This window comes from Cupressus sempervirens, chromosome 1 (genome assembly GCF_028749045.1).
Source record: "Cupressus sempervirens isolate cs-2001-9-10 chromosome 1, ASM2874904v1, whole genome shotgun sequence".
NCBI lineage: Eukaryota > Viridiplantae > Streptophyta > Pinopsida > Cupressales > Cupressaceae > Cupressus > Cupressus sempervirens.
Window position 1 is genome coordinate 247,046,674 of NC_143118.1, and position 14,257 is coordinate 247,060,930.

Sequence of the window (14,257 nt, forward strand, 5' to 3'; positions counted from 1 at the left end):
TCTAGGTTGCAAACTCTTCTGCTGCTGAGCGGAATTGGAGTACATACTCCTTTATCCACTCAGTGAAGCGTAACCGGTTGGGTTCGAAGAAAGCAGAGGACTTGGTATTTATTCACAACAACTGGCGCTAGAGAAGTTGTGGGATGTACTACCTGAGACTTCTAACTTGGATATGACTGTCCAAGATATATCTAGAATTGCCTTGCTAGATGTTGAGGAGGACGAGGAGGAGGATGTGGCTACATCTGGGGCTAGTGGAACCGGTTTAGGTTCCAATGATGTGGAAAATGTCAATGATATAGATGAGGATGAAGCCATTGATCCCTCATATTTTGATGACCCATTTGACCCTTGAAGGGCATTTGCATCTTTGATAAACTATGTTTAAACATTTGTCACTGACTCATTGAGTCATTTATGATTTATCATTATGTTTCACAGTTTCAAACTTTATTAAGTCATAATTTATTATCTATCAATCTGATGAAGTAGTCTATGTTTTGAAATTCCATTTTGCATTTTAGAAATTCAATGTATGATTTTATTTACAACATTAGCATAGATTAATGAGTGAGTATTTAATGTTTATCTTTGACATTTGGCATTGATCAATAATCAAGTAACATTGATATATTCATACTATGGAATGACCTAGTTTTACTTTTACAACTATATGAGTTTATATTTTTTTTGCATATATATATATATATATATATATATATATATACACTGACGAACCCACCCACGAACCCAAATGGGAAAAAAAAAATTGCCCAAACCCACGAACTGAACCCCTAACCCGAACCCGTCCCTGAATCCGAATCGGCAACTTAGTTCTAATTGCTTCATGAAACCTCTTCTATAAATGCTTTGGCTTCTCCCATACACTTTTCATTGAGGTTGCTTCATCAACACCATTCAATTAGAAGCTTCCAACTAATTCTTTTAAATAAATAACTTTTGAGCACATAGATTCATGTAGACACTTTTCACTTAAGAGGCTTCTCAATTATACTTTTGATTTATGACATGAAATAAGAGGAAGTCTCCTAATAAATTAAAGTCTTATAAATGATTTGTTATATAAACTTCTTGAATATGCTCAATCCACTGCTGATGAAGATCAACCGTGGTGCCTCCACTTCACGGTAAAAGATAGAAACCATCTCAAAATAGACTTGCTAAAAATAGCAAGTTTGTCTCAGAGACCCTCAAAACATACTATCAGCTCACAAAGGTCGCCATGATGAACTGACCTAGCCTAGCTGTTGGAGCTGCTAAAATGGGGACATTAGTCCTCCCTCGCCAAGATTGCTTATCCTCAAGCAATCCAGTAGCACATCAAAATCCAACCTCCACCAGGATCGCATAGAAACATGTGTGTGACGTCCCTGCCATCACTAAATAATCTCCATAAATACAACACCATCAGAGGAAACAACATAATCTATAAAATGACACGCAACACTGTGTTGATGATGTAGTAACTAGAACATCACAAGGAAGCAACTCAGTAGGGTGTCTCGATTTGCTCCCTTTCTTTGCACCAACTAAACTATCCTATCAAACATCAGACTTAGGTACAAGAAAACTCTGCACCCAGTAGATATCCTACACATAGGGATCAAATATGAAGTTGTATGTGCTTCCCACAATATATGCCTTGCTAAAATCCTGATTGTCACCAACAATCCCTGCAACAAACGTAGCTATAGGAGGACTTGGTGCAATATGTGGTTCTCTGTTGCCTTCAACAGATGTACTCATTCCAATGCGTTCAACAACACTTGATTGCAATTGATGTAGTGACATCCTTATCATAATCTTTGGATATAGGAACATCACCAACTGCTACTATAGGAAACTTAACTGTGTTTGTAGATGGTGTGAACTGTGCCTAGCTCCACTCAGGTGAGTGATCAACATCAACCTGAAAATGTTGATTGGCATAAGACAATGTTGCATCCATGTTGAACAGAGGATTGCACTGTATTGATCTACAGGATGACATGATGTTGTCTCCATGTCACTCTCCTCATAATCAACCACAACATGTGTGCTATCATCAGTGCACACATCAACAACTTCATGCATATGTTAAACACCTCAATAGATGGCTCAATCGGCATGCAAGTAGTTGCTAATTTGACAATATCATAGCATGCTCTCACTCCCACTATCACTGCATCACCATCAAATGCACAATCCTGAGAACTCATGCCAACAAATGCATCATCTGACTCAACCTGACATGAATTCTAATCATACTGCACATCCAACTCAAAAGGAATGTCCTGCATGTCTGTAACTGCCACTTAATCAAGATGTGCCATCTTACTAGCTACCTCTTGCAAATGTGACTGATTGGGTCCTATCTATCTGATGCAGGACTACCTCCAGTATGCTCTCACTTACGAGTTAGAAATCTATCGAAATTAAGGTTCTGCTTGATTGCCTATGGCAAAGCATCCCACTCAACAAAGCGTGCTACCGTAATCATCCACGAAAGGTGTGGCCTTAGTCTCAGTACTAACTGCATCTATCTCAGGTCTCAGAAATGTAGGCCTCTATGACCTATCATATGCACCAATGTAACTAGTCCTATTGATCCTGCCATCAATTCTGATCTGGTCGTCTTCTCTAATCCTGCCACCAACTCTAGACCTGTCATCTACTCAGGACCTGTATGAACTGGTAGAATCTTCTCAAGTACCCCTTTCCCTACTCCATCCTATAGGGAATGCAATGCGCTGCAGTGTGTCAAAAAGCTATTGCAGCACATCTACAACATGGTGTTGTGCAGTTGCAAAAGTCTCTCTGACATCCCTGTCAATCTCAGAACTAGTGTCAACATCTTTATATCAAGTACCAGTTGAACCCCCTGAACCATCTATAGTACCAAACTGTATCTTTGGTTCTCCATCACTAGGTGGAGAAGTGTGACCTCTATGGGTATAGTGTCTACCCTAGATGAATCTCTAAGCCATAATGCATGAATTAATAAATCTTTGAACCCGATTCCCTGCAAGTTGGCAAGAAACCACTCCAATACCATTGTCATGAACCCAATTGGCTCACACCAACCAAACTGAGGGAATTATGTAATTTGGATGCTTTATAAACTGCAATTTCTTTGTTTCCGAAATACCGAACTTAAATATTGAAATATGGAAGCAATTATCTCTAGCCAATAATGCTAACTACATAATATAATAGGACTTGCAATTAAAGATGTGCATTATTCTGAGATTTATTGCAAATAGTGTTACCAAAAACTATTGCTCAACTAATAGAGAATTACAACAAGAACCTGGTAAACTTGCAGCAGAATTATGAAATTGCTTGCTCTATAATTACCACACCAATACCCAAATGCCACTAGGAAGAGAAATGCTGCCTTGCAATTTGCATTGGACAGAAACCCCACACATGACTGTAAGCAATCGCCACCAAGAGAATGACTCATGCTAGAATGTGAGTGACAGCTATGAAAAAAATGAACTCCCAATGTAAACAGGTGGCCAATATGCAGCACCATATACCAATGAAAACCAATGCTGCCCAGCAGGGACTGGGAATGATGAAACATTAGGCCAAGAAAAGCAACAGCGTTGCCTCAATAACAGGAACTTTGGACGCCTATTTTCAGTAGGAGAGCATCTAACTTACAGGTATAATATGCCCATAACAATGCCAAAATGCAGTGTTCAATGTGCAGGAAGAACATACTCAACAACAAGGCCTTGCAAACCAATAATAGTGATATTTGGACCTCCAATCAAAAGGAAAATGCAATGTCCAAGGGCAGAATTGCTAGCCACTCAATTAGCAATGATGATTACCATCAAACCTCACCCTCCAAGAAATAGTGATCATAGAGTTGGAGGTTGACACAATCTGATTGAATTAATAAACCAATTCAGTATACCTCAGCACTAAATTGATTGCACTTCCTATTGATCTAATCTGCTATACGACAGCAGCAAATAGATGCCAGTTCCAACAGGAATCAGTCCTCAAGAATACACAATCTTCAAAATCCTCACAAGAAATTATCAAAATGACAAAAAGCAATAGACAATGGATGATTCTAATTGCTTCATGAAACCTCTTTCATAAACCCCTTGGCTTCTTCCGTACACTTTTCATTAAGGTTGCTTCATCAACACACCATTCACTGAGAAGCTTCCAACTAATTCTTTTAAATAAATAACTTTTAAGCACATAGCTTCATGTAGACAGTTTTCACTTAAGAGGCTTCTCAATTACACTTTCAATTTATAACATGAAATAAGGTAAAGTCTCTTAATAAATTAAAGCCCCATAAATAACTTATTACATAAACTCCCTAAATATGCTCAATCCACTGCTAATAAAGATTAACCACCAATGCCTCCACTGTACTACTAAAAATAGAAACCGCCTCAAAAATAGACTTACTAAAATTAGCAGAAACCCTCAAAACATATTGCAAGCTCACGAGGGTCGCCATGATGAACTGACCTAGCCTAGCTGCCAGAGCCTGCTAAAATGGGGACATTACAATCACAGCCCCTAGAAACAAGGAGAATCTCTGAAAACAACCTTTTATCTTATCTAGGACAGCCCACCATAGATCAAACTCTCTGTATATATACACACATCCAGAAAATTTGGAATTTGCCTATTGCGACCAAGGAACAAGTCTAATACACTGATAGCAGCCAATAAGAATCTGAAATAATGTTAAATGTCATGTGAAAAACACTCAAATAACATAATGAATTATACCTAGTAGTGCTCAAACACTATAGTTGATGCGGGAACCTTGAAACTCATTGTTCACAATGAAATCTTTGTCATATACAGTTCTAAAATCTGACAGAGCAAGGAAGATGTCTGAAACACCATTAAACCCTAGCACCATAAACACACCAAACTCCTTCCAACATAATTTGATCGACAACAAATCATCTCATAATGAATCTCACAACAAAGTGCATCCACACAGCCAAGAATCACTCTAGAATTAACTGCAAACTTGTTGATTTTATGGAAGTGCTCGTTAACCATAGGCAAACCATCAGATCTGTTGCCTTCCCAACCACAGATGATAAGTTCTTATCATCACCCCTGAGCACATTACATATTCTGCACATGATAGACTTCATCATTATTTATGCAAGAATGGCCTTTGCATATATACGAATCAATGCCTCCTAATGGACTTCCAGTCAGCGTTGTAGTTTTGGCACCAAGAATAGGATCAGACCTATTAATTACAAGTTACATTCATATATGTCTTTCCCAATATAATAGGTCTTTCCCAATTGCATAATCGCAAGTTACCTGAATCACCCAAATAGGGCCAGACCCAAATAAGGATTGATATGAAAAAGCTCATTAGCCATTAGGTGTACTAGGTCAGCCCTAGAAGGGATCTGACCTAGCTATACATAAACAAAACTAACTCAGAAATCCGCACACATGCTACACTCCAAGATTGGAGCACCCTCAAAGTCTCTGCAGCAAACAATTGAAGCTGTAGTGTGACTTCTGAACTGAAACCACCCTTTCACCACTGAAACAACTTTTACTATAGAGTCAGCACCCAAATACACCTTACCTCAATCAAAAAAATTATATTTAGAAATACTACTTTTGATTTGAGCTCATGTGAAGCAATGCACTTAGTGTCTATTAAACATGGACTTCATTTGCACGAATTGCCAAAGTTGCTTCAAGGGTCTCACCGTCCTTTTTAGAATTTGAATCAGATTCGAAGTCCTTTTTCTTTTTCTTCTTTTCCTCACATTCTTTTTGAAGGTGGCTAGGTTTTTCACTGTTATAGGAGATGATTTTGAACTTGTCAGGGCACTTGAAGCTCCCTTTGGACTTGATTCTTAATTTGCCTTATACTTCTCATTCTTCGTGTTTTTTTCTTTGCTTCTACATCAAACATTTGGGGCTTCTTTTGAGCTATTGGATACCTTCTTTCTCATCTCTTTCAAAAGAAAAGATTTCATCATCTTCAACATTGAAGATGGTAGTACTTCCAATTTCTATGGCCTAACAAACCTATGAATCAAGCAATAAGTGAAGTAGAATCTGATGTTTCTCATCTTCATACATTTCTTAGGAGTATAGTTTTTTCTAAGGAAGAGTTATTAACTAAAGCCTTAGCCTGGTAAATATCACCAAGTTTCTTCCACGATAACTTTGTAGTGGCCTTTTCATGGACATTGATCAATATAGAGTTTGCAAGGAACAATCTTATCAAGCCTTGAGCTTTTGTGGTCCATTATGCCTTATTGTGCAACTGTGGTTGCATCTATGAGTTTCTGTGTATTAGGATCCACAATGCCCCACAAGTCTTAATCCACAAGCAAATCTTTCATTTTCATCTTTCACAACTCAATATTATTGTTAGGAAATTTTTCAACCTCCATTTTCTCAAGTTCTTTCCATCTAAATATTCCTTTTAACAAGATCACAAAGCATACTTTGCACAAGCTTCCACTCCAACCTTGATTATCACAAAAGACCCAATAACCCACAGCTGAAGCCAAAGGAGATCAATTTTTAATACAAATTGAAAGTAGTTGGAAACAACTTCCTACACCAATTTTGAAGAGATTTATATGCAAAAACTTTTAAGAACTTATCTTTTAGTTAGAGAAATCCCAGAAACACATAAATAACATCAAACAAATAACGAAAGACATAACTTTAGAGTTACATGAGGAAAACCCACGATTTCAAAAGCCTACTCAATGTATGACAAATCCAAAAACAAGAGAACTTACACTTGTAGAGCAAGTTTATTATTGGAGTATCTGAAATATCCCAAATGGATATTTGCTCTGCTGTTGCTATAACGTTTAATTATATAAATTATATTTTCCTATAGATTTTTCTTTGATCTTATAGAGCTAGACAGAAGTTGTAGAAGAATGTTGTTTCTTTTTGTGTTTTTTAGAATATAGGTATTACAATGAAAAAATAATAGTAACAGATAGAATAGAAGTGATAGAACTCATATGCAGCAATACATACTAATCTAGAAATGATTCTAAAACCATACCAACAAAGTTTGATTTATTTCAGAATAGTACCAATACAGATGTGCTTCAAACAAGGTTGATGCCAGCTGAAAATGGGATCCAAGTGAGCTACTATAAAGAAATGCCAGGCTGAACCAAAGTGGCTGCCTTCCCTAAAAATCCGCTGCTTGCAGAGTGTGATTGCAATACTAGAAATCGATCCCCTGCCTTGATCAAACTGTATGCATAAGAACCTTCGAATCTTATCTTGTTGAGGGCTACGTCCCAAAAAATCTGTTCTCAGCACTAGGGTTTGCGTCCTAGGTGAGGAATGCTCTTCCAGAGCAATGGCATCCAAAATAGGTTGAAAAAATGATAAAAGATACTCACCTTTAGGTTACCATCTCTTTATATCCCCTCTCCAAAGCAAATCGAACCCTAAAAGAACCCTAAAGTGGATTTCGTGTGAACTTTATAATATAACATTATTTCCCCAATAAAGGCATCCAAATAGACAGAAATCATTACTTTATTAATGACAAATAGCTCCAAGCATCAAATAAGTCCCGACAAGTGATAATCAAATAGTAGAGACTAAGCTCTTTCCAACGAGCTATCACACAAAGGAAAATCAATCCAAATGGAGTCAAAAAACTCCTTATTACTCCAAAATGGCTAAACACCTAGCCTTATTTAAATTATTAAAATACTAAGTTAGGAGAATATTAAAATATTTCCCTAGTAGCTAAGGAACAACCCAAACACCTCCAAAACATGGAACTGAGTTTGTCACCTGTTTGTGACTAATGCTTGACAACCTAGGCCAACTAGTAGTCTCACCCCCAAATCTAGGGATACTCCTAAAAAATAGGAAACACACCCAAATCTCCTGAAATTGAGATCACAAGGGATCTCATAGAACCTCAACTCTGGAAAACGTCACAACCTCCTAAAAGGTAGGAATCTCCTCCTAAAATCAAGGAACTGCTCTCAATTGATCTACTACTGCTTGAAATACCAAACTCGGACGTTGAAAACCCTAACTGAGTCCTTGATCACCACTACCTATGAGACTCCATAATAGGCTAACTCTCATGTCATTGTTGGACAGAGCTAAAGAGGGGACATGATAGTATCACCCTTATAATATTCTAGAAGAATTTTGGCAACATTGCTACAAATACCTACAAACCCAGCACTTCTTTCTGATGCTATCTAAAAGCACCAGTATATATAAAACATTTCATTGCATTTGAGAACCTTCTAGAAGTGGGGTTTCATTTTAGAAACAATGAAGAAATAGGATAATGACGTTCATCATAACTATATTGAGCATCAACTTTTTCCTATTTTTATATAATATGCTTCTCAAAATAGCCACTTTTTGTTTCACAAAAAACCATGTATTCTTGGCTCTTACTATTTTTAAATTTTTAGGAGAGCCTGAATTTTCAACATTCTAGACAATTAATTTCAGAAGGCAAAAATTGAAATAAATGATTGCATCTGTTTGAGATTTTGCATTGAAATTAAAGCTTATGTTAAGTGTAAGGGATAAAAGTTGTGATCTATATTATTGTCGAAGTTTTGTTGTTGAAGAAAAACTGTTGGAGGATTGTGCCTTGTCAGTTCCTGAATAGCATAGCATTGCAAACATTACATTTTACACAAAAGTTTGCAACCTTGCCTGCTGTGTTACCCTCAGGCAACCTTGTCAAACTTTTGTGACAACAATAACTTACATCCTTTCCATCTTCCAAACTATTGTACTTCTCATAAAGCTATTTACTTTATAACTTTAGAAGTATGTATCTCAATTTCGACTCATACCGAAAATTAATAAAACTAGCAGGTGAGTCAGCTAAGGTTGTTGGTTATGGACATCTTGGAGACGGTAATCTGCATTTGAACATCTCAGCTCGTAAGTATGATGATAAGGTAAGCTTTCAACCATTTGAAATGCCACAAAATCTGTTTCATGGAATCTTTAAGATTGAGCCCACTTTTCAGTTTTGCAATAAAACTAAACTACAAATATACTTTAATGTGTTTACAGTTCTTGTCATGTAAACGTTAGTACTTTTACATCAAGAGCTGGTTGGTAATGTCTCTAATTGTCTATGTAGCTTTTGGAACAAATTGAACCCTTCGTATATGAATGGACAGCAAATCATGGAGGTAGCATCAGTGCAGAGCATGGGTTAGGCTTGATGAAAGCAAATCATATACATTATAGCAAACCTGCTGAAGCTGTAAGAGCTATTTGGAATTTCTTAGTTTATAACAAAATTATAGCATTGCGCATGTACTAATGATTTGAAGCATACTCCAAGCAAAATATAATATGATTGTAGAGACAAACAGCTTACAGGAATTTATGCTTAGTTAAAATTGAAATATAGTTCTTAATAGATTTGGGTGCAGGAATGAGAATGTATTCCCATCTCTGAACACTTTTTTTTTTGGTGACATTCTTGAGAAAGTGATGTTTCTGTGTTCAATTGTGTTCAAGATTCTTTTTATCAACATTTTAGATCACATTTTATGATCGATCCATCATGAATCCTTGGGCTCTCTTCTAATGTTGGATCGCGAAATGTGATATAGAACATTGATGGAAAAATCTTGAGTACAATTGAATTCAAAATTCTTTTGATAATATGGACTGTAGAAATCTGTTATCACTAATAATATATACTTGGGCATGTGGCATATCTCACCATAAGTCTGCAACACATTGATATGTATGATCCTTTTGTTATACAGGTACAACTAATGGATTCCTTAAAAAAACTGTTGGACACCAAGGGTATTTTAAATCCATACAAGGTTCTCCCTTGTGTGGAACTTTCATCGGATGATAGTGAATAAAACATCTTGGGTTACCCCGGTACATGTGGACTGGTCGTTGCAGCATTACATGTAAAAGAGGACATGTCCATTGGTTTTCACTTCGTGCAGGCTGTGTTAGGATTAGTGTGTAAAGTCACTTATATTGATGTTGAACTAAATTTATTTAAAGATAAAATTTCCATAAATTATTTTCTTCTATATTGGCCTGTTTTAAATTAAAATGAGGAGAAATGTGGAGTTATTAAAACTAAATCTAAATTGTAGCATCTTTATTTGGGTTCAAATTAGTGAGAAATTTGTGCTTGCAAAAGAGTACTCTATGGTTTCAATGCACATTGGGCAAGGTTTGAAATAAACTTTTCTTTTTTAAAATGTTCCTTGTTTGATAGAATAATTTAATTGTTAGTGAAATAAAATAAAAATTACAAAGTTGGTTTTAGATAGATATTTTGAAACTAATGAGGTTTAAGATGTCAATATAGAAAGTTTAGTGAAAGATAATTATATATAATATAATAATATTTAATTTATCTAACAATATTTAATTGGGTTAAATGTTTTATGATGATGATTATGAGGTAAAGGAGTGCGGAACAATAATATGGTTCCATATGTTGGTGGTTCATATATTCATTAATTAATTAATTAAAGTCAATGTAGTCTCACTTAATAGAGTTAAATCACCTCTTGATGAGAATGATTCAAAGTTAATTGTTTTCTTTTGAACATGTTTTAAGTTGTTTATATGTGGAGCCAAGAGGTTTGATCATTGTATAATCATTTGTATCTTATCTTTTTCACATCTTCAATATTGAAATAGTTAATCTGTGTATAGTATTGCTTTGTTTTCTTGAATCTTGTGTAATGTGTATTAATCTCTTAGGCTCAAGTTCTTGTGTCTAAATTCTCTCTAAATCTTAAATTTCCAAGATATCATTTCACACTACATAGTTGCTTATAGTCCACATAATGACTTAAGATTTAATGACATTAAATATAAAGCACAATGCCAAAATTAATTAAAATCTTATAAACCGTATCATGTTTAGAAAAACACTCTGTTTTGCAAGAAGTTTCCATCAACAAAGTCCCTACATGATTTTGTAATAGCTAGTGTGGTCATTTTGATCAACTTCAAATTATGAAGCTTTTATTGGAACTTTTCATAACCACAAGTATACCTTTGACCTAATTTCTATGTTGATTATAAAATTAAGAGAATGGGGCAACAAAATGCATTTAGGGGAGTCCACCAAATATACATAGAGACCCTTGCTTATATAAAGCAAGGTGATGTATGAAGGTGGAAACTAACTAAAGATAGATGATCACGATGGATGGCATTATCCATAACTAGACATGCATAATGGCTAGGGAAACTATATGAGCTAATGTGATTGAAGGTTTGTAACTCAACCTACTCTAAGAAAGTGTTATCAAGTTCACATGACAAGGGAATATGATGAAGTGAAAAATCTAAGTTTATCTTATTTAGGTATATATTACATAATATAAATACCAGCTAAATACAAATAGAATAAAATACATCAATAACTCGGTTTGGGCACATACAACAAGCTCCAAGGGACTAGTCTTGCCTTAAGCTCACCCTTCCACACCCCAACTTTGCAAAAGTAAGCCCAAGGCAAGGTACAATTGGAATTGTTGGGTTGAACCACAATTATGCTAAGTGCAATAGTGATACCCCTTGGATATCAAGAATAAAATGTGCACTAATGCCTTCCCTCTAATAAAAGGAACTTGTGAAAAGATGGATGGAAGAATAGGTCCTAACAATTAGGTATGACCAAATACCCATATATAAAAAATACAAACTAAAAACCATTTGCAAACTCTTCTATTGGAGAATATTCAATTAAGCCCAACAACAATCCCTTAGGAGAATTGTGCACATGTGGTTAAATGTTCCCTTTTGGATGTTGATGATTGCATATAATTAGATTAGTGTGTAATAATTAGGAAGAATGCTAGAGAATTCACAGAAATCAACACAACCAAAATGTTATGTAACATATATGCAAATTTTGAAGACAACTCTTATAATAGGCTTTAGAAAGGAACATGTGCTTGCAATTTGAGCCTAAAGGTGTCCCAAAATAAGTAAGATGTAAATGAAGGTAGTGAATAGTAGTAGATGACATTGACCTAAAGGTAATGAAGATAATGAAACTAATTAAGAAGTGCAAGACAATAAGCAATGGATTTGAGAGATGAATGCATCTAACTCTAAAAAAATCATTCAAAAATTAGAATCAAAACTTAGAAATTATAAAATATGCAAGTGAGGGATCCACCGCTTAATGTTTTGGTCAAGTGGTTTTGTTTTTGTCTCCACCCAAGTTCAAACCTTATTTGGGTCAATGTGATTAGAGACATGTCCTCGTGGGTTTGGGCCATGGTTGTGTAGTAATGGGACGAGGTCCATCATCAGTGGACTCAATGGTTCATAGCTCTAGGTCATGAAAAATATTTCATGTGGAGTTGGAGGGCATGTCATGCCAATGTCTACTCACATTGAAAAGTTTTGAAGACACTTTTAAAAGAAAGTAGAAAAGAAAAGAGAAGAAAATATGCAAGTGTTAGAAGTTTTCGGTTTACAAAAAATTAAAATTGGCAAAAAAGTGTTGGTCAGAGGAGCAAATTAATAATGTTCAACAATTTTCACTTCAAATTCAAGATATAGTTGTCTCAATTTTCTCTTCATGAATCTACAATCCTTTCTTGTGAAAATTGGAATCTACATAGAAAATAGAGAAAATGGGTTGGGTTGTGTAGGGCCTTTCCTAAGTCAAACCCTAGCTAATTGATAACCTCCAGTACAAAAATGGTGATTACAAAAGAGAGCTTACCCTTCATAAAGAAAATGTTAAATCTAACATGAAATGGTTGATCAAAATGTTGAATCCAAATTACTATACCTTTGGATTGGTGATACAATATGCTCTAAATAATCCCTCAAATTTTAATGTAATAACATCATAAACCATAGAAAATTTGAAGATAACTTGTAGCTTGATGCTCCTTATACTCAAATTGCTCTTGAGGAAGAATATATACTATTGTTGGGATGATAGGTTATGAAGAGATGATTAAATGAATTGGATATGATCCATTTGTTAATGATTCTCAAGATATTTTTGCATTTAGGCTAACTTACAAATGTCATATACAAAGATGAAGATCAAATTTGTACATGGGAGAATAAATTGTACCATATGACAAAAAAATTGGTAAAATATTGGTTAATTGCCAATAGGCGTCAATGACCTAAAATGTGACCTAATGGGTACTATGGACCAAGTACATTCCATGGGCCTATTTAGGTGCCCTACACCCACTTAGGCGCCCCATCAAAATTGGATGTCTCAAAGGTGGCAAGGAGTATTAAGGTTTTTGGTGCCAAATCATGTCCTAGACTAAGTAGTTGACAATAGTATGATGTGGTAGGACATAAATAAGATTGAAAATTGTTAGAGGGTTTCAGTTTATAACATTACACCTAGTAAGTTAAAAAATCATAGGGAAAAACTCTCCTCCATAAGAGAAACCTGACAAGGAGTATAAAGCCTCCCCAAATGAAGAAATAGTTGCCCCCAAAATATTATCGACGTGAAGAATTTTATTAAAAGAAGAAAAAAAGAAATGAATATTTGTCAAAGGACAATTGTTGCACTATTAAAACCAAATCCAATGGGATTAGGATCAAAAAATCACAAGTATGCACATACGGTCATTTTAATGCCACTTGAACATTCCACAAATGGTGAACTTTCATAGAAAGAATTTTGGGAATTAGGGGGCATTACAAAATAGTAATGTTTCAGTATACTATATTTCAATTTTCTCTAGATCTTACTTTTCTCATGTAATCCAAATGCAATCTTTCTACTCAAGCTTGTATTTTCATATTTCAGATATCTCTAGTGATGAAAAATCAACATTTTATTCGTAATGTTGGCCTAATCTAGTGAATAATCTCTAAGCACGACTCAAGGGCATTGAGCCCTGCCAAGGCAACATGTAGACCAAGTTCAGTTAGATTTTTAATTAATTTAGTTAGGATGAACCTCTCTTTTTTTAATTTAGTTCTAATATTTAATTGTGTTTCTCTTATTATAAATGTTTCATAAATGTTTTTTTGTTCCTATTATCGTTATTGCAGAACCATCCATTGGTTTTTCTTGATGTTCTAATAACAGGTAGTCATGATCTTGACCATATAATATTTTGTTTGATTTTTTCAATTCTAGTTGAAATTTTGTGAGCTTCAATACTATTGTCCCGCATTTTGTCACTACTAAATGGAGGCGACTGTACGATATTTTTCCAATTAAGTTTCACATTTCTCTCAAATAACTCAT

The 14,257-nt window shown here is 35.2% G+C and overlaps 1 protein-coding gene across 2 annotated transcripts in view; it reads left to right on the top strand.

Annotated features, from left to right (window-relative positions):
* D2HGDH (FAD-linked oxidases family protein) overlaps positions 1-10,185 on the top strand; it is a 213,082-nt gene extending 202,897 nt beyond the window's left edge. Inside the window, exons 13-15 of one of the 2 annotated variants that reach the window (XM_089822015.1) lie at positions 8,875-8,960; positions 9,149-9,274; positions 9,789-10,185. In XM_089822015.1, coding sequence (XP_089678141.1) covers positions 8,875-8,960; positions 9,149-9,274; positions 9,789-9,893 — 317 coding nt within the window. In that variant the 3' untranslated portion in view covers positions 9,894-10,185. Of the gene's footprint in view, positions 1-8,871; positions 8,961-9,148; positions 9,275-9,788 lie in introns of both variants that reach the window. The other variant, XM_089822007.1, reaches the window with a different exon arrangement.
* The last annotated feature ends 4,072 nt before the right edge of the window (positions 10,186-14,257 follow it).